The following is a 24282-nucleotide window of genomic DNA, read 5'->3' on the forward strand; positions in this document are numbered from 1 at the left end:
ACTAATGGCGGTCTGTGCATGACACTATTATGGGGGATCTGTGGATGATGCACTGTTATGGGGTGGGGGATCTGTGGATGGCACTGTTATGGGGGGGAGCTGTGGATGGCATTATGATGGTGGGGGGGGATCTGTGGATGGCATTATGATGGTGGGGGGGGATCTGTGGATGGCATTATGATGGTGGGGGGATCTGTGGATGGCATTATGATGGTGGGGGCATCTGTGGATGGCATTATGATGGTGGGGGGGGATCTGTGGATGGCATTATGATGGTGGGGGGATCTGTGGATGGCACTGCTATATGTGTCATCCACAGATCCCCCCCCCCCCCATACAGTCCCATCCACAGATCCCCCCCCATCATAATGCCATCCACAGACCCCCCCCCCATCATAATGCCCTCCACAGACCCACCCCCCCATCATAATGCCATCCACAGATCCCCCCCCCATCATAATGCCATCCACAGATCCCCCCCCCACCATCATAATGCCATCCACAGTTCCCCCCCATCATAATGCCCTCCACAGACCCACCCCCCCATCATAATGCCATCCACAGATCCCCCCCCCATCATAATGCTATCCACAGACCCCCCCCCCATCATAATGCTATCCACAGATCCCCCCCCCATCATAATGCTATCCACAGCCCCCCCCCCCCACCATCATAATGCTATCCACAGATCCCCCCATCATAATGCCATCCACAGACCCCCCCCCCCCCCATCATTATCCCATCCATAGATCCCTAAGGAGGGGCTGTAGTAGGCGGGGAGAGCGGCGGGGCAGTGCAGTACTCTGACCCCACCGCTCAGTATGTATTGTATTATACCTAGTGTTAATCATAATATCTAAACTGCGCCCTCCCTGCTCCCCATCTGTACCGTACTTACCGGTACATGTCACACTCCGTCTCCTGTAGTAAGAGCTAGCAGGCAGGCTGCTTCATTCATAAAGTAGGCGGAGCAGGCACGTGACCTCAGTGAGTTACGGCCGCCTGCAGCCCGCCCTGCCTGCTAGCGTTTACTACAGGAGACGGAATGTGACATGTACCGGTAAGTACGGTACAGATGGGGAGCAGGGGGAGCGCAGTTTAGATATTATGATTAACACTGCGTATAATACAGTACATACTGAGCGGCGGGCCAGAGTACAGTGCCTGCACTGCCCGCTGCTCTCCCCGCCTACTACAGACCCTCCTCCCTCCTCACTAATACATCGCAGTCTGCGATGCTGCAGCATCGCAGACTGTGATGTAAGTTGCCAGCATTCGCCCAATAAGACGCAGGGGCACTTTTCCCCCACTTTTGGGGGGGAAAAAGCGCGTCTTATAGGGCGAAAAATACGGTAGTTGAGTGATGACAGCCGGGCAGAGGGACTGGAGGAGGTGTGATGGAATCGGATCACTGCTACAGGTCGTGGGTCGAGAAGAAGAGAGAAGCCTAGAGACTTCTTCCTCTGTTATAGGGTCAAAAGAGGAGAGAGAGCATGTGGAGGAATGGGAGGGAGGAGGATTGAAATTATTTGGGGGCTGGGAGATTATTTCTTGCCGGATACTGCCAATCTTGTCTCTGAAGTAAGTGGCCATACCATCAGCGCAGAGGTCAGTGACAGATGTATTGTAATGCATTACAGAGTGGATCAGACCCAAAAGTTGAAGTCCCAAAGAGGGACAGAAATAAAGTAAAAAAAAAAAAAGTTTCTAATAAAAAAAAAAGTTTCAAGTAAGAAAAAAAACGCTTGTTTCCCCAGATTTCATAATAAAAAAATATATAATAAAAAAAGGAAAAACACACATTAGGTATCAGTGTTCGTAACGAACGGTAATATATCACATGATCCACCACGTCCAATAAACACCGTAAAAAATTAAACTGTCAAAGCCATTTTTGTCACCTTACATCACATAGAGTGCAACACCAAGCGATCAAAAAGGCGTATGTCCTACAAAATGGTACCAATAAAACTGTCACCTCATCCTGCAAAAAATGAGACCCTACCGAAGACAATCGGTCAAAAAATTTAAAAGCTATGGCTCTGACTATGGAGACACTAAAACATCATTTTTTGGTTTTAAAAATGCTATTCTTGTGTAAAATTTAAATAAATCCTAAAAAGTATACATATTAGGTATTGCCACGTCCGTAACGATCTGCTCTATAAAAATATCACATGACCTAACTCCTCAGGTGAACACTGTAAAAATTAAATAAAAACGGTGACAAAATTACTAAATTAAAACTGGCACCTTATACCCTAGTTTCCAAAATAGTCACTTTTTGAGAATTTCTACTGTAAGGGTGCATCAGGGCGGCTTCAAATGGGACATGGCATCTAAAAAAACAGTCCTGCAAAATCTACCTTCTAAAAACCATATGGCGTTCCTTTTCTTCTGCACCCTGCCGTGTGCCCTTACATCTGTTTATGACCACATGTGGGGTGTTTCTGTAAACCGCAGAATCAGGGTAATAAATATTGAGTTTTGTTTGGTTGTTAACCCTTGATGTGTTAAAGAAAAACATTGATTAAAATGGAAAATCTGCTAAAAAGGTGAAATTTTGAAATTTCATCTCTGTTTTCCTTTAATTCTTGTGGAACACCTAAAGGGTTAACAAATTTAGTAAAATCAGTTTTGAGTAACTTGAGGGGTGTAGTTTCTACAATGGGGTCATTTATGGGGGGTTTCTACTATGTAAGCCTCACAAAGTGACTTCAGACCTGAAAGGGTTTTTAAAAAGTGGGTTTTGGAAATTTTCTTAAAGGGAACCTGTCACCTGGAAAACACATATTAAACCAACCACAGTAACTTAAAGTATCCCCCAGTGTGTTGCTAATCATGATTTTCTTTCCTCATTCTGTCTCCTCATATTTGTTAAAATCGCAGTTTTAATGTCTGTTGGCGCCTTCTCAAATTCAGGCTTGAAGTCAAGGGGGCAACGGCCTCCTTGCTTCGAGGCACGATAAGCCCGCCCCTTACCCCTCCTCCCTACATTGTGATGGACATCTTGCCGTGATGCCGGGACCGCGCCCTTCTCGCGCATGCACTGTGCGCTGCCTGTTACTGCGCGATCCCGACTCCCTCACTCGCCGCCTTTATTTTTCAAACTGCGCATGCGCCATTCAGTTCCCTCGTGCCCCGCCGTCGCTTCTCGTCAGGCGCTGGACAACACAAGCCAGTGATCATGTCGCGCTAAAGACAAGAAGCGACAGCCGGTCGCGAGCGCGATGGAACTGAACGGCGCATGCGCAGTCTGCAAAATCAAGGCGGTGAGTGAGGAAGCTGGAGCCGGGATCGCGCTGTAATGGACGGCGCATGCACGAGGAGAGCGCGGTCCCGACATCATGGCAAGATGTCCATCACAATGTAGAGAGGAGGGGTAAGGGGCGGGCTTTTTTGTGCCTTGAAGCAGGGAGGCCGCTGCCCCCTTGACTTCAAGCCTGACTTGGAGAAGGCGCCAACAGACATTAAACTGCGATTTTAACAAATATAAGGAGACAGAATGAGGAAAGAAAATCATGATTAGCAACACACTGGGGGATACTTTAAGGTACTGTGGTTGGTTTAATATGTCCTCCTCCAGACTGAAAAGTAAGGGAGGTGCCTGCTTTTGTTGCTCATATCTCTGGTTTGGTAACAGCTAGAGATACTGCGTTACTGGGTTTTATAATGTTTGAAAGCTGGTATTCCAAACTGTCAAACAATACTAGAATGACAACAATATCTTCAGTACGTGGGAAGATATCACTGTTAGAAATAGGAATTCAATGAATACAGCTGAAAGTGAAAGTAAAAGCAGGTTTTGCCACAATTATTCCCGACTCTATTTCGAACAGTGATATCTCCTACTTATCTAATGTCATTTTGGTCTTGTATGAAAGCTTGGAATGTCAGCTTTCAAACAAGACCAGGGTAGCTACCTTCTACCAATCAGGAGATATCAGCAGTTTAAGCAGCCCCCAACCCTTCCACTTCTGCCTGAGCCCAGCTCCGGCAGAACAGTTAAAGGATAACTGTCACATTTAGACCCTAATTTCAATTTTCATATATGTAGTTACTAATAACATGATATTCCAGAATCAGTTACTATTAGACTGACTTGCTCCATATTTAATAAGATTCAGCCCTTAGCAACCAGTCTGCATAAAACTGCAATTTCACTATTCAGTTAAGATGACCGCCACTGCCCTCACAGTGAGGCTAATCCCGCCTGCCCTCACTAGCCAGTAACAATAGCCCCCCAAAAGTGTCAGTAACCAGAGCCCTCCCCCTAAAGGGTTAATCTCCTACAGCACAAAGGGGTCCTCTTACCACATGTTACTTTCATTTATACACTGAGCAGATGGCAGATCTCCCTTCCCTGTTGTGTGCTGATTCAACTCTGCCTTCTCCAGCTCTGCTGAGTGAGGGAGTGTCTGCCAAGTGCAGGGACAGGGAGAAGTGCACACAGCCCAGGCACTGTTATCAGCTGCTGGGGAGGACCTGGCTTTAATCATTTACTTACAGTCCCTGGCTGTCAGTAATGTGAGCCTGCACGCTGCATGCTCCGTCCTTCAACAGATAGACGACCATGCCTAGCAACCCTATTTTAAGCACAGGTAAAAGTAGGCAGTACAGGGAACAAAAATGTGGAATTAAGGGGTAATTGAATACACAGTGAAAAGTTGAAATAGGGCCACCAAGGTGATATTAATCACCACAATCCAATACTCCCAAAAAAAAAATGACAGTTAATACTTTAAAGGGAACCTGTCATGTGGATATTTGATTATAATCTAACTAATTATATACAATCATTAACTACTAAAAAGTACCTTAGATGTATTCACTTACTGGTGTGACAGATGGTTACCTGATAATATGCACACAAAGATGCCGCATGCTAATGAGCTGATTTGAGTCCAGCGTGATGTCATTGAGTCCAGCGTTTATTTAATTAACACTCTCCTGCCCATCTGCTGCTGATTCATATGGAAAATAACTGTCAATAAGCAGCAGGTAGGCGGGGAGAGTCAGGAGCTCATGAATATTCAGGACTCATCATTATGAGCTGGAGCTTTTCAATACAAGATGTTGGCAGATTGGCTGGGTCAATTAACCCCTTAGGGACACAGCCTTATTTCACCTTAAGGACCAGGCCATTTGTAAATCTGACCAGTGTCACTTTAAGTGCTGATAACTTTAAAACGCTTTTACTTACCCAGGTCGTTCTGAGATTGTTTTTTCGTCACATATTGTACTTCATGACACTGCTAAAATTGGGTCAAAAAAGTTAATTTTTTTGCATAAAAAAATGCAAAATTTATCAAAAATTGTGAAAAATTAGCTAATTTCAAAGTTTCAGTTTCTCTACTTCTGTAATACATAGTAATACCCCCAAAAATTGTGATGACTTTAAATTCCCCATATGTCTACTTCATGTTTGGATCATTTTGGGAATGATATTTTATTTTTTGGGGATGTTACAAGGCTTAGAAGTTTAGAAGCAAATCTTGAAATTTTTCATAAATTTTCATAAACCCAGTTTTTAGGGACCACTACAGGTCTGAAGTCACTTTGCGAGGCTTACATAATAGAAACCACCCAAAAATGACTCCATTCTAGAAACTACACCCCCAAGGTATTCTAAACTGATTTTACAAACTTTGTTAACCCTTTAGGTGTTGCACAAGAGTTATTGGCAAATGGGGATGAAATTTGAGAATTTCATTTTTTTGCCAAATTTTCCATTTTAACCCATTTTTTTCCACTAACAAAGCAAAGGTTAACAGCCAAACAAGACTGTGTATCTTTATTGCCCTGACTCTGCCGTTTACAGAAACACCCCATATGTCCCCATATGTGGCGTAAACTACTGTACGGCCACACAGTAGGGCGTAGAGGGAAAGGTGCGCCGTGTGGTTTTTGGAGGGCTGATTTTTATGGACCGGTTTATTTACACCGTGTCCTGTTTCAACCCCCCTGATGCACCCCTGGAGTAGAAACTCCCTAAAAGTGACCCCATTTTGCATTTTTTTTGGGACTATTTTTAGGGTACATATGATTTTTGGTTGCTCTATATTACATTTTTGTGAGGCAAGGTTACCAAAAATTTAAATTCTGAAATTTCATCTCCATTTGCCATTAACTGTTGAACACCTAAAGGGTTAATAACGTTTGTATAATCTGTTTTGAATACCTTGAGGGGTGTAGTTTCTTAGATGGGGTCACTTTTAGGGAGTTTTTACTCTAGGGGGGCATCAGGGGGGCTTCAAAAGGGACATGGTGTCAATAAAAAAGGCCATCAAAATCGGCCTTCCAGAAACCATGTTGGTTCTTTCCTTTTGTGGCCTCCCTTTTACTGATACAGCAGTTTACAACCACAAATGTGGCGTTTCTGTAAACTGCAGTATCAGGGTAATAAATATTAACTTTTGTTTGGTTGTTAACCCTTATTTTGGTACTGGAAAAAACAGATTGAAATGGAAAAGTGCCAAAAATAGCGGTTTTGGCACCGTTTTTTTTTTTTTTTTGACTGTGTTAATCTGGGGAGTTAGGTCATGGGGTATTTTTATAGAGAAGATTCTTACGGACGCGGCGATACCTAATAAGTCTACTTTTTTTTTACAATTATTTACAAAAATTATTTACACTATTTTGGGGGCTATATGACTTTTTGATCGCTTGCTATTAAACATTTTGTTATGTAAGGTGACAAAAAATATATTTGTTTGTACTGTTTTTTTGGTGGTTTATTTTGGACCGTGTTAATCTGGGGGGTTGGGCCATGGGGTATTTTTATAGAGGAGATTCTTACCGACGCTGAGATACCTAATTTGTATACTTTTAATAAATTATTTAAATTTTTACAATTTTTTGGGGTGTCTCAAGTCTGAGAACCAATTTAGCACTGACATCGGATAAAAAAACTGGGATATAAATTTAGTACTCCATGGAAGTGTGGTACTCCCTGAAGTAACCAATAATGCAGAGGCCCAGATCGGGGCACGTGTCACATTGAGTAGTGGTGTCCTTCCGTATCCCCCTCCTGTGACACACACTGCACCTTTTTTGGGATCGTCCCTTCTTTCCAGTATGGGGGACCACACCTGGAAAGTATTGGCCAGGGACGATCCGGGCGCCTACAGTTCCCGAGGTACTCCGGCCTGCTCTTTCCCGGTCCAAAAAGATCAGGGCCTTGAGGACTGCCTCATAGAACTGAAGGAATGTCCCTGTGTTGCCAGCGCTCCGGGACAGCACAAAAGAGTTGTACATGGCAACCTGTACCAAGTAGACCGCAACTTTTTTGTACCATGACCGGGTTTTGCGCATCGCATTATATGGCTTGAGGACTTGATCAAAGAGATCAACTCCTCCCATATACCGATTGTAGTCGACGATACAATCGGGCTTGAGGACCGTTGCCGCGGTACCTCGCACAGGGACAGGGGTGATGCCGTTACCATGAATTTTGGACAGTACAAGGACATCCCTCTTGTCCTTATACCTGACCAGCAACAGGTTTCCAGTGGTAAGGGCACGGGTCTCACCCCTGGGGATAGGTACCTGGAGGGGGAGGGCAGGGAGGCCGCGTTGATTTTTCCGCACGGTCCCACAAGCGGACGTGGATCTGGCGGCAAGGGGATACTAGTATAAAAGTTATCCACGTAAAGGTGGTAACCCTTATCGAGCAGTGGGTAGATAAGGTACCACACAAGTTTCCCGGTAACACCCAGAGTGGGGGGACATTCTGGTGGTCGAATCTGGGAATCTCGCCCCTCGTATACACGAAACTTGTAAGTGTACCCTGAGGTACTCTCACAAATTTTGTATAGCTTCACGCCATACCTCGCCCGCTTGGAGGGCACATACTGGCGGAAAAGGAGTCTCCCCTTGAACGCAATGAGAGACTCATCAACCGCGACCTCCCTTCCAGGTACGTAGGCCTTCATGAATTTGGCCCCGAAGTGATCGATGACCGGCCGTATCTTATACAGACTGTCATGGGCAGGATCACCTCGGGGGGGACATGCTGCATTATCGGAATAATGCAGACATTTCCGGATGGCCTCAAACCGGGTACGTGTCATGGCCGTACTGTAAAGTGGGGTCTGGTAGAGGACGTCCCCACTCCAGTACAGCCTGACACTGGGTTTCTTGACCAGGCCCATATGCAGCACGAGGCCCCAAAATGTCCTCATCTCGGCTGCACTGACCGGGGTCCAGCCACCGGGCCTGGCCAAAAAGGAGCCCGGGTGTTGAGCAACGAACTGTTGGGCGTACAGGTTCGTCTGCTCCACCATCAGATTTACCAGTGGGTCACTGAAAAAATGACAAAAAAAGTCATATTCAGTGTACCCACTGTGGAAATCTGGATTCCTGATTGGCCTACAAAATCAGGAATCACGGGTTCGTATCGCTCTGGGCTACACCAGACTAGTTCACCGGCAGGGTGCTCCGGTGGATTTAACTGGTGGGCCGGAAAACTAGTACTAGCCCCAGAGCTGCTCGTACTAGGGTGGGCCACAGGGTCCCTAACATGGCGGTCCCCTTGCTCCACCTGGCGGCGTCTCCGCTGCCTTGGGGGCTCATCATCATCGCTAGATGATGAGGAGGACGCGGATGACAACAGGAAAGTGGGGTCTTCCTCATCCTCACTGGGACTCTCGGAGTCGGAGGCAAGCTTGGCGTATGCCTCCTCAGCCGAGAACATCCGGCGGGCCATAGGGGAGTGTGTGTCTGCGTGTGTATGTGCATGCGTGTAAATCTTTATTTGGTGTGCTTGTGTGTGGGGGCACGGGTGTTCGTGAACTCACCCTAAAACTAACAGAAAAAAAATATATAAAATAACAAAAAAAAAGGGAAAAAAAATGTGGGAAAAAAAAATATCAAAACCGCTAATCAACAGTCCGAAGTTGATCAGCGGTGGGGTGTGCGATTCGCTAACAGTGGCCGGACGCTAAGAGTGCCGGCCACAGTCAGCGTACACAAAAAATAAATAAAAATCCTGCACCCCAAAAAAGTTGGAGAGGGGGGGGGGGGGACAAGCGGCAGCACCCCTGGGGTTTCTAGGTTCCTGTGCTGTGCTAGGGTGATGCAATCAAAGTTTTTCAAACTAACTTTCCCTTTATTTTCCCTGCCTAGCCCAACCTTTTCCTATACTTTCCCTAAGTACCTGCTGTTCAGATGGGGAGGTGCTAGGGCACAGATCGGGTCCTGGGGGGCACAGATGGGGTGATGCTGGCACAGATCGACGACGTGCAGGCAGTGCTCCTCTCTCCTCCAGGTCCGGGACATAAAAGTAGGAGGAGAGGAGCGCTGGCAACATTTGAATCTGCCGCCGGCCCGCCCACCAACCAATCAGAGGCGATCCTGAGAGGTGATGTCACCATCACCTCTCAGGATCTCAGGATGGTGATTGGTGGGGTAAAATCACACCACCATCACCATCCTGTTCCGGGTTATCGGGTCTTCAGAGACCTGAATAACCCGGAAACGCAGAAAACCGCAGGTCTGAATTGACCTGCGGTTTTCTGTGATCGCCGACATGGGGGGGTCACAAGACCCCCCGGCGCATTTAGCCTAGGTGCCTGCTCAATGATTTGAGCAGGCACCGGGTTCCGATCACTGGGCGGCGGTGATCGGAACCATACATGACGTACCGGTACGTCATGTGTCCTGAAGAGGTTAAAGAAAGTGACCCAGCATTTTTCTAAGAGAATCAGTCACTTATTTATGTTGCCCTTAGTTAGGACACCATAAAACTGGTGACAGGTTCCCTTTAAGTATTTTTCCCACAACCCAGCCAGGGCAAAACAGTTAGGCCTCTTTCACATGAGTGCGACATATGAAGCAAACACATAGCATCCAGACTGAATCCTGTCCCATTCATTTCAATGGGTCTGTGCACATGAGTTTTTCACTCATCGTTTCTACGTTCAGGAAAAATTGTTCTATATTCTGCGTTTTTCACGCAACTCTCTGGTTCTATAGAAGTGAATGGGGCTTCAGTGAAAAACGGATTGCATCTGGATGCAATGTGTTTTTCACTGATGGTTGCTGGGAGATGTAGATTGATGTTCTTCAGTTGTTTTTTCACGGTAGTGAAAAACGCATTAAAAACCTGAACCCCGCACAGAAAAAAATTAAACTTGTGTGCAAAACCATCAGTTTTTCCTGAACAGACCCTGAGAGAATTTGTAATGCTCCTGTGAAAGAGGCCTTAGGTGGTTAATATTTGCTTCTATTTAAGGCAGGGATGGCTAAACTGCGGCCCTCCAGCTGTTGCAATACTACAACTACCAGCATGCCTGCACATCATACAGCTATTAGGGCATGCTGGGAGTTGTAGTTTTGCAGCAGATGCAGGGCTGCAGGTTGAGCATCCCTAATTTAAATCATTGGTGCCCTGTGCCCTAGTAATGAAGAAAGGGGCCAACAGAGTTGATTCAGCACTATGGTTCCTTGACTGTTCTTTCCCTCACAGCAGCGCTCCTGGTCATGCGCTGTGCAGCGAACGGCACCTGGCTGCATTCACAATGCTGCTGTTAAGAAGTTGCAGTGCTGAATTAGTCCTTGATCAGTGGGGGTCTCTGAGGTCATATCCCCTTACCTTTTATAAAGTGATGGCATATCCTAGTGATAGGCCATTGATTTATGAGATGGGTTTACCTCTAAGTACAAACCGGAGTCTGCAAACAGTGGGCACACAACGCAAGCACTAATTCAGTAATGGTTAATTCCGGTTGTCTTTCATTCACAAAGGTTTGTGCTGCTGAGTTTAAAGAATTTGTGGACCGTCTGAAGCTGAAGTTCAGCTCAGCACTGGATGCCCCAGCGCACGAAATTCCAGACACCGTCGATGAGCTCTTTAACAGGTAACGCGTTGTGTGCAGATTGTGTAGTTTACGGAGTCCACTCTCCGCCACGGTGTAATCACATGTAATTTGTGTCATGCTTCTGTTTTCAGCTCTGATCCCTTATCACTGTAATACACTGCCACACATTACCCTTTTGTAGAAAACAGCCTCATCATTATCATTAGAGTTTGGAATCCTTTTCAATATCCACAGAATGTCCTGTTTGCTCAGATGTTAATGAGGGCACTTCCGTTGTACAGCGCTTTATAGTGTACAGATGGCGAGCCCTACTTGTAGATTATTGGTGTATTACATGTGTAGTCCTAGACCTTTGTATAACTGTTTGATTACATAAAATACTATGCAGAGCAACTGAAAGTTTTAAAGTAGATATATTTTTTATATCCTATAGTTTACATAGAATCGACATATTAATAAAAACAGGATAAAAAGTGATCATAAAGGTGTATATAACCCAGAATGTTACCAATGAAAACATCAACTTGTCCTGCAAAAATCAAGCCCTCCTTAGAGCTCCACTCAGTGAAAAAATTAAAAGGTTATGGCTGTCAGACTATGGCAACACTAAGGCAAAAATATTTTTTGAAGTGTTTTTATTGTGCAAAAGTAATAAAACATGTACATATTTGGTATCGCCTTATTTGTAAAACTAATATAGAATAAAGGTAAGGCATTATTTATGTCACACGAATAAGACCATTTACAATTTAATCCCCTACCCACCTATTACAAGAATGGGGGTCATCGAGTCCCTTTTTTAAATGGAGCGGTGGTCGATCGTGAATGCTGATGGGACGGCTGAAGATGGCAGATTATAATGCTCGGCCATGCTCAACCACTACTCTGGAATACCCCTTTATGACCATGCTTGTGTTTTTTTATGTTTTTATTGTCACGTTCCAAACGCATCAGCATAATTGACAGCCTGTGCTTTGCAGAAGGAGTTGTATTTTTCAATGGCACCATTTTTTGGATAGATCTACTTTATTTATAGACTTCTGTTACTCGAAATTAAACTCTTGGAGCCTAACTGTCCCGCCATAATAACACTGTACCATTACCATTCACCTGTTCTTGCTCCCCACCGGGTGCGCATCTCTTCTCTCTGAAATGGAAAACACTTGTGAGTAGTCATGTGGCCAGTTTAGACAGCACACTATTCCTTGTATCAAACATGCAGCACAGGCCCGAGTCAGCCATGTCTGTCTTATGGTTGTCCGCCTGGACTGCAGGTTGTGCACCTCCTCTCTCTCTCTCTCTCATGCAATGCCTTGTATGTTACAAGCAGACATGATGCAAATGTTGTTCTGAGCCGCTACCTCCCATTCCATAAGATGCATTAAGTCCTATTTGCTACTTATTCAGATGTAGCATAGTTGGCACACACACTTGGTGAGTTATCACATTTAGTTAACGTGTTTTGACTGTTAACTATGCTACATCCGTATTTATTCTCACAAATTGAGGTTGAAAAATGCTCCTCAGTGATTTTATTGTGTCTATATCGCAATCTTTGGCAGGTTTCGTGTTCTGGCTGTTGGAGATGAATCGAACCAGGAGCCTCATTTAGAAATCATCAGCAGGTATTTTCATGTATGAGCATCCTTTCCTAAACAGAAACATCTTTTTATAAAAAATATTCGAAGACTGGCACTCTCAACACATGGAGTCATAAGGTTGCAGATCACAAAATTTATTAGGTACATAAAAGGTTAAAAATTAATAAAATGTGCAAATCAATACACTGTTAGTAAATAAACACAGTCTGGTATCAGTGATAACAAATGAATCAAGATGAAAAGTTCATTTTATCAATGTTGCAGGTCCTTGAGAAATTAGCAACAAGAAAAGAACCTTCTTTTTGTTCCTGATAAAAGATCCAATATTGAAATACTTCAGTTATATTAAACTTTAAGTATGATGTTCTTTTTCAAGCAGGCTATATATTTTGGCAGTTCAGAATATATCTGATAACACCCGCTCTATAGGAGTACTTTGATGATAATCAATCCCTCTGATGTTTCAAGGTATATGTAATATGTAATACCAGCCCGCTATACGGGCTTGTCTCTATATCAGTCCGACACTCTGAGACAGTGTGTAAGTGACAACCCACTATGTGGGCTTACCTTCTCCTTTGTGTCGGACAGTCGCCCAAGTGTTTTGGGAGCTGCTGGGAGCCGGCGTCCCGGCTGTTCCTTAGTCAGCGTTCCACGTGGAGTTGGAGACAGAATCGTCGCTCCGGAAGTGACGTAGCGGCACTCGGGATTTTGTTCTTTGGTGTTTTCTTCTGCCAATTATATGAGGCACAAGCTTCGTTCCGTCCGATCAGGGATACAGTGCACTGTTGTCCTGCAGAGTATATGGAATATCTTCTTATAGCTGGGTCATGTATAGATCTTTGTTCAGATCACTAGAAACCAAACGCATTTCGAGGACACCTCTCCTCTTCTTCAGTGGTAATGACCCTCCTCCATATTTGGTTGGTTTTTATACCCCTGGTTGGGAATTCCAAAAGTCAGACATGGAGTATTTATCAACATCATTTTTTTCTCTCTTTAGATGCATTGGATATCATTTTTTCTTTTTTCATGTATATCCTCACCATTTTTTCTCATCCAGTATTTCATAAATTGCATTATTTTTCAATTTTTCCACTTGCGTTTTTATTGCGTTTTGAGTGCGTTTTTATTTAGCACATGCGTTTTTTTGACAGAAGCTGCAGATCTTCTCAGGATATAAGGTCCTTCAAGGATTTTGTCGCAGCAGCTTTATTTAAGCTTTTATAGTGATTTTTATCAACCATTTTTGGAGATCATGTTTCAATTTATATCTAATTAATTCATTTGTCATCTTTCATCATATGTTGTATAATATTTAGCATCATAAACACATATAATTTAAAATTATAAAACAATCTTATTATAAAAAGTATATAAAATGTAAGCTGCATAATTATAATTCCCATTGAATGTGACATTCTATTCGGATTGTTCAGAATATAATGGATATTGTCAAAATATTCATCCAATTATTAGTATTGTATGGATTTAACCACCAATCAACAGGGTATAGGAGTTGAGTCGATTTTATATTTCAAAGGTATGGCAATGGTTCTTTTTGGGATTCTAGATCATTTTCTAGGTATACAATATTAGGTAGGGAAAAGGGTACACATGTTTGTCTCCGAGAGAGAGCCGCAGCACTGATAAACAGTCAAGCATGCGGCTACCTGTCAGAGAGAAACATATGTCCCATATCTTAAAGAAAGCCAAAAATCTCCAAATCTGCATTTAATCCTCTAGGTATAAGACTTCCAAAATCATAAATTCGCTTCGATTCTGCCCTTGACATTTTTTCGATGTGGTTACCGCCCCTCCAGTCGTGTTCTATCTGCTCCAGTGCTAAAAAAGAGAGGCCTCCACCGTCTTTATTGTGGATTTCTTTGAAATGCCTTGATAGAGCATTATTTTCACAACCTTTGGCTATATTATTTAAATGTTCGGACATGCGTACCTTTAACTGTCGTTTAGTCGACAGTTAAAGGTACGCATGTCCGAACATTTAAATAATATAGCCAAAGGTTGTGAAAATAATGCTCTATCAAGGCATTTCAAAGAAATCCACAATAAAGACGGTGGAGGCCTCTCTTTTTTAGCACTGGAGCAGATAGAACACGACTGGAGGGGCGGTAACCACATTGAAAAAATGTCAAGGGCAGAATCGAAGCGAATTTATGATTTTGGAAGTCTTATACCTAGAGGATTAAATGCAGATTTGGAGATTTTTGGCTTTCTTTAAGATATGGGACATATGTTTCTCTCTGACAGGTAGCCGCATGCTTGACTGTTTATCAGTGCTGCGGCTCTCTCTCGGAGACAAACATGTGTACCCTTTTCCCTACCTAATATTGTATACCTAGAAAATGATCTAGAATCCCAAAAAGAACCATTGCCATACCTTTGAAATATAAAATCGACTCAACTCCTATACCCTGTTGATTGGTGGTTAAATCCATACAATACTAATAATTGGATGAATATTTTGACAATATCCATTATATTCTGAACAATCCGAATAGAATGTCACATTCAATGGGAATTATAATTATGCAGCTTACATTTTATATACTTTTTATAATAAGATTGTTTTATAATTTTAAATTATATGTGTTTATGATGCTGAATATTATACAACATATGATGAAAGATGACAAATGAATTAATTAGATATAAATTGAAACATGATCTCCAAAAATGGTTGATAAAAATCACTATAAAAGCTTAAATAAAGCTGCTGCGACAAAATCCTTGAAGGACCTTATATCCTGAGAAGATCTGCAGCTTCTGTCAAAAAAACGCATGTGCTAAATAAAAACGCACTCAAAACGCAATAAAAACGCAAGTGGAAAAATTGAAAAATAATGCAATTTATGAAATACTGGATGAGAAAAAATGGTGAGGATATACATGAAAAAAGAAAAAATGATATCCAATGCATCTAAAAAGAGAAAAAAATGATGTTGATAAATACTCCATGTCTGACTTTTGGAATTCCCAACCAGGGGTATAAAAACCAACCAAATATGGAGGAGGGTCATTACCACTGAAGAAGAGGAGAGGTGTCCTCGAAATGCGTTTGGTTTCTAGTGATCTGAACAAAGATCTATACATGACCCAGCTATAAGAAGATATTCCATATACTCTGCGGGACAACAGTGCACTGTATCCCTGATCGGACGGAACGAAGCTTGTGCCTCATATAATTGGCAGAAGAAAACGCCAAAGAACAAAATCCCGAGTGCCGCTACGTCACTTCCGGAGCGACGATTCTGTCTCCGACTCCACGTGGAACGCTGACTAAGGAACAGCCGGGACGCCGGCTCCCAGCAGCTCCCAAAACACTTGGGCGACTGTCCGACACAAAGCAGAAGGTAAGCCCACATAGTGGGTTGTCACTTACACACTGTCTCAGAGTGTCGGACTGATATAGAGACAAGCCCGTATAGCGGGCTGGTATTACATATTACATATACCTTGAAACATCAGAGGGATTGATTATCATCAAAGTACTCCTATAGAGCGGGTGTTATCAGATATATTCTGAACTGCCAAAATATATAGCCTGCTTGAAAAAGAACATCATACTTAAAGTTTAATATAACTGAAGTATTTCAATATTGGATCTTTTATCAGGAACAAAAAGAAGGTTCTTTTCTTGTTGCTAATTTCTCAAGGACCTGCAACATTGATAAAATGAACTTTTCATCTTGATTCATTTGTTATCACTGATACCAGACTGTGTTTATTTACTAACAGTGTATTGATTTGCACATTTTATTAATTTTTAACCTTTTATGTACCTAATAAATTTTGTGATCTGCAACCTTATGACTCCATGTGTTGAGAGTGCCAGTCTTCGAATATTTTTTATGTATTTTCAGCCGTGAAGGGTGGTTCACATTTAGACTAGAGCACCTCATAGTGGATGCGAGTGGGTGAGCTATTTCCTATATTTCTTTTATCAGAAACATCTTTTTGTTTGACAAACGTTTTTGTTTTGTTTTTTACTATTTTTGCCACTTAATCAGATGCTATAGTCCGGTTGAAGGGTTTGTCTGAGCTTTTAATATTGAATAGGATAGGTCATCAATATCAGATTGGCATGGGTCTGACACCCGGCACCCCCGCCGACCAGCTGTATGAGCAGACAGCGCACGCAGTGTGCGCGTGCCGTCTTCTCTCTCTCTTCCTGATTGCTGCTGCTTTGCCATAGACATAGCAGCAGTAGCAAGAAGAGAGCCTGGAGACTGCTTGTACACCATCTACTCATACAGCTGATTGCTGGGAGTCGGACCCCCGCCAATCTGATTTTGATGACCTATCCTGAGGATAGGTCATCAATATTAAAAGCCGGACAACCCCTTTAACCACCTCCGGACCGCCTAACGCAGGATCGCGTTCCGGAGGTGGCAGCGCTGCGCACAGTCACGCATATACGCGTCATCTCGCGAGACGCGAGATTTCCTGTGAACGCGCGCACACAGGCGCGCGCGCTCACAGGAACGGAAGGTAAGAGAGTTGATCTCCAGCCTGCCAGCGGCGATCGTTCGCTGGCAGGCTGGAGATGTGTTTTTTTTAACCCCTAACAGGTATATTAGACGCTGTTTTGATAACAGCGTCTAATATACCTGCTACCTGGTCCTCTGGTGGTCCCCTTTGTTTGGATCGACCACCAGAGGACACAGGTAGCTCAGTAAAGTAGCACCAAGCACCACTACACTACACTACACCCCCCCCCCATCACTTATTAACCCCTTATTAGCCCCTGATCACCCCTAATCACCCCTGATCACCCCATATAGACTCCCTGATCACCCCCCTGTCATTGATTACCCCCCTGTCATTGATCAACCCCCTGTAAAGCTCCATTCAGACGTCCGCATGATTTTTACGGATCCACTGATAGATGGATCGGATCCGCAAAACGCATCCGGACGTCTGAATGAAGCCTTACAGGGGCATGATCAATGACTGTGGTGATCACCCCATATAGACTCCCTGATCACCCCCCTGTCATTGATTACCCCCCTGTCATTGATTACCCCCCTGTAAAGCTCCATTCAGATGTCCGCATGATTTTTACGGATGCACTGATACATGGATCGGATCCGCAAAACGCATCCGGTCGTCTGAATGAAGCCTTACAGGGGCATGATCAATGACTGTGGTGATCACCCCCCTGTCATTGATTACCCCCCTGTAAAGCTCCATTCAGATGTCCGCATGATTTTTACGGATGCACTGATAGATGGATCCGATCCGCAAAACGCATCCGGACGTCTGAATGAAGCCTTACAGGGGCATGATCAATGACTGTGGTGATCACCCCATATAGACTCCCTGATCACCCCCCTGTCATTGATCACCCCCCTGTCATTGATTACCCCCCTGTAAAGCTCCATTCAGATGTCCGCATGATTTTTACGGATGCACTGATAGATGGATCCGATCCGCAAAACGCATCCGGACGTCTGAATGAAGCCTTACAGGGGCATGATCAATGACTGTGGTGATCACCCCATATAGACTCCCTGATCACCCCCCTGTCATTGATCACCCCCCCTGTCATTGATCAACCCCCCTGTCATTGATCAACCCCCCTGTCATTTATCACCCCCCTGTCATTTATCACCCCCCTGTCATTTATCACCCCCCTGTCATTTAGCACCCCTCTGTAAGGCTCCATTCAGATATTTTTTTGGCCCAAGTTAGCAGAATTTTTTTTTTTTTTTCTTACAAAGTCTCATATTCCACTAACTTGTGTCAAAAAATAAAATCTCACATGAACTCACCATACCCCTCACGGAATCCAAATGCGTAAAATTTTTTAGACATTTATATTCCAGACTTCTTCTCACGCTTTAGGGCCCCTAGAATGCCAGGGCAGTATAAATACCCCACATGTGACCCCATTTCGGAAAGAAGACACCCCCAGGTATTCCGTGAGGGGCATATTGAGTCCATGAAAGATTGAAATTTTTGTCCCAAGTTAGCGGAACGGGAGACTTTGTGAGAAAAAAATTAAAAATATCAATTTCCGCTAACTTGTGCCAAAAAAAAAAAATTTCTATGAACTCGCCATGCCCCTCATTGAATACCTTGGGGTGTCTTCTTTCCAAAATGGGGTCACATGTGGGGTATTTATACTGCCCTGGCATTCTAGGGGCCCCAAAGCGTGAGAAGAAGTCTGGTATCCAAATGTCTAAAAATGCCCTCCTAAAAGGAATTTGGGCACCTTTGCGCATCTAGGCTGCAAAAAAGTGTCACACATCTGGTATCGCCGTACTCAGGAGAAGTTGGGGAATGTGTTTTGGGGTGTCATTTTACATATACCCATGCTGGGTGAGAGAAATATCTTGGTCAAATGCCAACTTTGTATAAAAAAATGGGAAAAGTTGTCTTTTGCCAAGATATTTCTCTCACCCAGCATGGGTATATGTAAAATGACACCCCAAAACACATTCCCCAACTTCTCCTGAATACGGCGATACCACATGTGTGACACTTTTTTGCAGCCTAGGTGGGCAAAGGGGCCCATATTCCAAAGAGCACCTTTAGGATTTCACAGGTCATTTACCTACTTACCACACATTAGGGCCCCTGGAAAATGCCAGGGCAGTATAACTACCCCACAAGTGACCCCATTTTGGAAAGAAGACACCCCAAGGTATTCTGTGAGGGGCATGGCGAGTTCCTAGAATTTTTTATTTTTTGTCACAAGTTAGTGGAAAATGCTTATTTTTTTTTTTTTTTTTTTTTTCATACAAAGTCTCATATTCCACTAACTTGTGACAAAAAATAAAAACTTCCATGAACTCACTTTGCCCATCAGCGAATACCTTGGGGTCTCTTCTTTCCAAAATGGGGTCACTTGTGGGGTAGTTATACTGCCCTGGCATTCTAGGGGCCCAAATGTGTGGTAAGGAGTTTGAAATCAAATTCTGTAAAAAATGACCTGTGAAATCCGAAAGGTGCTCTTTTGAATATGGGCCCCTTTGCCCACCTCGGCTGCAAAAAAGTGTCACACATCTGGTATCTCCGTAATCGGGAGAAGTTGGGGAATGTGTTTTGGGGTGTCATTTTACATATACCCATGCTGGGTGAGAGAAATATCTTGGCAAAAGACAACTTTTCCCATTTTTTTATACAAAGTTGGCATTTGACCAAGATATTTATCTCACCCAGCATGGGTATATGTAAAAAGACACCCCAAAACACATTCCTCAACTTCTCCTGAATACAGAGATACCAGATGTGTGACACTTTTTTGCAGCCTAGGTGGGCAAAGGGGCCCACATTCCAAAGAGCACCTTTCGGATTTCACAGGTCATTTACCTACTTACCACACATTTGGGCCCCTAGAATGCCAGGGCAGTATAACTACCACACAAGTGACCCCATTTTGGAAAGAAGAGACCCCAAGGTATTCGCTGATGGGCATAGTGAGTTCATGGAAGTTTTTATTTTTTGTCACAAGTTTGTGGAATATGAGACTTTGTATGAAAAAAAAAAAAAAAAAAAAAAATCATCATTTTCCACTAACTTGTGACAAAAAATAAAAAATTCTAGGAACTCGCCATGCCCCTCACGGAATACCTTGGGGTGTCTTCTTTCCAAAATGGGGTCACTTGTGGGGTAGTTATACTGCCCTGGTATTCTAGGGGCCCAAATGTGTGGTAAGGAGTTTGAAATCAAATTCAGGAAAAAATGAGGAGTGAAATCCGAAAGGTGCTCTTTGGAATATGGGCCCCTTTGCCCACCTAGGCTGCAAAAAAGTGTCACACATCTGGTATCCCCGTACTCAGGAGAAGTTGAGGAATGTGTTTTGGGGTGTCATTTTACATATACCCATGCTGGGTGAGATAAATATCTTGGTCAAATGACAACTTTGTATAAAAAAATGGGAAAAGTTGTCTTTTGCCAAGATATTTCTCTCACCCAGCATGGGTATATATAAAATGACACCCCAAAACACATTCCCCACCTTCTCCTGAGTACGGAGATACCAGATGTGTGACACTTTTTTGCAGCCTAGGTGGGCAAAGGGGCCCATATTCCAAAGAGCACCTTTCGGATTTCACAGGTCATTTTTTACAGAATTTGATTTCAAACTCCTTACCACACATTTGGGCCCCTAGAATGCCAGGGCAGTATAACTACCCCACAAGTGACCCCATTTTGGAAAGAAGAGACCCCAAGGTATTCGCTGATGGGCATAGTGAGTTCATAGAAGTTTTTATTTTTTGTCACAAGTTAGTGGAATATGAGACTTTGAAAGGAAAAAAAAAAAAAAAAAAAAAATCATCATTTTCCGCTAACTTGTGACAAAAAATAAAAAGTTCTATGAACTCACTATGCCCATCAGCGAATACCTTAGGGTGTGTACTTTCAGAAATGGGGTCATTTGTGGGGTGTTTGTACTGTCTGGGCATTGTAGAACCTCAGGAAACATGACAGGTGCTCAGAAAGTCAGAGCTGCTTCAAAAAGCGGAAATTCACATTTTTGTACCATAGTTTGTAAACGCTATAACTTTTACCCAAACCATTTTTTTTTTACCCAAACATTTTTTTTTTATCAAAGACATGTAGAACTATAAATTTAGAGCAAAATTTCTATATGGATGTCGTTTTTTTTGCAAAATTTTACAACTGAAAGTGAAAAATGTCATTTTTTTGCAAAAAAATCGTTAAATTTCGATTAATAACAAAAAAAGTAAAAATGTCAGCAGCAATGAAATACCACCAAATGAAAGCTCTATTAGTGAGAAGAAAAGGAGGTAAAATTCATTTGGGTGGTAAGTTGCATGACCGAGCAATAAACGGTGAAAGTAGTGTAGGTCAGAAGTGTAAAAAGTGGCCTGGTCTTTCAGGGTGTTTAAGCACTGGGGGCTGAGGTGGTTAATATTTAGAATTTTGTGCTATTTCACAATGACTGACCCTCCATCAGTGGCCTTTGAAACTAGTACGGCCCCCCATTAATGCCCTCTGAAACTGAGATGGCCTGAAATAGTCAGCTTACCATCAATAGAAGACAAAGCAGTCTTCTGGAACCAATGTGGCCACTTAGCCGAAGGGCTCATGCGCACAAACGTATTATTATTATTTTTTTGCAGCCCATATGTGTAGCCATTCTCTTCAATAGGACCGCAAATTAAACGGTAATGACTCCATGTGCATTCTGTGTCTGCATGGCCGTTCCACAAAAAAATAGAATAGAAATGTAGAAAATAGAACTTGTCTTATTATTCCGCACAACGATAGGACTGTTCTGTTAGTGGTCGACTGTTCCGTGTTTTGCGCATCCACAATTTGCGGACCGAGAAACAATGGTCATGTACATGAATCCTTAGGCATATGCCATCTAGTGAAAGGGAATTGCCATGTCATTATTTCGGTACAGCTTTGGTTCATTATATTCTTTTCTTCTGTGTTATTTCTTCCCGCTTTTCTTGATTTGAAGTCACTCTAAGCTCCTTTCTTTTTTTTTTTCTCCCCCCTCCCCCTTCCTTGGCTGTAAAGTGTGGATGACATCCAGGTGTCAGCGTTACAGAACCTCATGTTAAGCACACTGGCACTTTCCGATATGCAAATGAAGTCATGCCTATCTCTTCAGGTAAGTGGGATATGCTATCTCCTGTTTTCAATTACTAATTGTTTAAGATGTAGACAACGTCCAAATGGCATTAAAGAGCATTTACTCTTATAATATTGGCAAACAGAGGTAGTGGAGGTGGCATGTTAGTCTTTTGTTTAAATGATTTAAAGGGGTTATCCAACAACGCCCCCTTCACACCTACCCCCCTGCCGGGGTATTCCCAGGCCCCTCATATAGGTTATACTTACCCTGCTCCCCGGGACCCGCGTCGCTTCTGATCCCCGCACATCCGCCACTGCATCTCCCCGGGACGGATGCAGAGAATAGTAGGCCCCGATGGGGAGAAGCCTCCATAGCATCATCGCGGGTGATGCTAGGGAGGCTCGTCCCTGTCGCAGCCAGCTATTGGCTGCTCCCCCCCTCCCCCCTGCCCATCACCAGATGTTTTGATCCGCATGACTGGGAGATGCAGCAGGGATCAGAAGCGACGTGGGTGCTGGGGAGCGGGGTAAGTATAACCTATATGAGGGGCCCGGGCATTGAGGGGGGTCGTCGTTAATTAATCTGATAACTACAATGTGATGTACATACACACCACATGGTTCTGGGCTTTAAAAGGGTTGTTCAGCTTTGAGGGTCTTTCAGCCAATGCATGAACAGCATCGGGGTACCACAGGAGCTAGGACCCAGTGGCATGGAAAAACAAAGTATGCTTCCCTCCACAGGTCTGATGACTTGGGGTGAGGGGATTCCCTAAGGCCCTCCAAAGCTGGACAATCTCCTTAAACCTACACCGCTGTAATTGTATGGCACAAGTTTAGAATTCCGGCAGTCTAGCAGGAGCCTGATGGGTCCCTGATTTTCAGAGACAGATGGACATCCCATAGAGACGACAGAAGTGGTGTGTAATCACTTCTGTCTTTTCTGTTGCAGCTAACCATGCACTTAGTGAGCCATATGAAGTGAATAGAGGCAGCCGATCGCTGGTCCACCCGGCATGGAAGAGTCCGCTGCATCCTCTTTTGAAAGCAGCATAATGGATGTCACATGACAATAGAAGCCATTCTGTTCAGGGTTTGACAGAGAGTTGGGGCATTGGAGAATTGGACAGGAAAATGAAGGAGTTGTACTGGAATGACAGCCATAGAATAAGTAACCACCGCTCCATTCAAAAAGGGACATGAGACCCCTATTCCCATGTTCTGTAGTGGTCCCAGCAGTAAGACCTACACCGATCACTTATAACCTATCCTATGGAGAGATGATAGGTTGTCATTTTGGGACAACCACCTACTTGTTGGGTCAGTTGAACGCTGTAGAAAACTCAAAATCCTTCTTTCTCGTGAATGGCATTGGGGGACACAGCACCATGGGTATATGCCCAGCTGCCACTTGGAGGCTGACACTAGAAAGGAAAAGTGTTGGCTCCACCCAGATGGGCTGTACCCTCTGCACAGACTCTAAACTAACCAGTTCTAATCTGGTTTCCGTAGGAGGCAGACATGACCGGCTCAGTTTTTTTTTTTGTTTTTGTTGTTTTTTTTTGCTCAGGCCTTGCTGCTTTTTATTTTGTATTTTATTCTTTTTTTTTTTTTTTTCTTCTGCAGGTCTCGGCCTGCTGCAGAATGGGTCTTCATCGTGGATACCCACTTTAGTTGCACCCCATGCGGGCGCGTACTCTGAGTACCTCGCCGTTCACCCAGTCCCCCATTACTGCATCTGCAGTGGCATGCCGGCATTCCCACGTATGTGCGAGTTTGCCGAAGCGCGGAGTGGGCGGAGTTTACACTCAACTCCTGCTTCGAAAAAAAGAAAGGGCCCTCTATCTTGCCAGGATCTCTTCTGCAGTCTTCCTGCACGCTTCTGCGCCTGCTGCAGCACCTCTTGGGGGACACAGCACCTGGGGTCCGGTAGGCTGCTTTAATTTTTTCAGGCTCCCACTCAGCCCTCATGTCCTCTTCCAGAGAAGACTCCCATTCCCAGCCCCCCCCCCCCCCCCTTAGGGTCACCACGTATTTTACATGCGACCGTTGCAATAAAAAGTGGCCATGTAGTCAGCCTGACCCTGTTTGTGCACAGTGCCTTGCCCCCAGGCCCACTCATGACGCCCTGACCACCCCTTCTTTGTCGGTCCCTCCTGAATGGACCGCTTCCCTGTCCCAAGCCATAGGAAACCTTGCCCGACTCTCCCAATCCATGGTGCAGTCACTGGACCGCTTGCCTGCCCAATTTGCAGCCACCTCTGCTCCTCCTAGGGACTCCT

General features: G+C 43.9%; 1 protein-coding gene across 1 annotated transcript in view; it reads left to right on the plus strand.

The window, feature by feature from the left end:
• Positions 1 to 24282, plus strand: part of GTF3C1 (general transcription factor IIIC subunit 1) — a 199910-nt gene that overhangs the window by 124190 nt on the left and 51438 nt on the right. The window contains 3 exon segments of the mRNA XM_040441684.1: positions 10747 to 10859; positions 12383 to 12445; positions 21944 to 22037. Of these exon segments, the coding sequence (XP_040297618.1) occupies positions 10747 to 10859; positions 12383 to 12445; positions 21944 to 22037 (270 nt within the window).

This window comes from Bufo bufo, chromosome 7 (genome assembly GCF_905171765.1).
Source record: "Bufo bufo chromosome 7, aBufBuf1.1, whole genome shotgun sequence".
Classification (NCBI taxonomy): domain Eukaryota; kingdom Metazoa; phylum Chordata; class Amphibia; order Anura; family Bufonidae; genus Bufo; species Bufo bufo.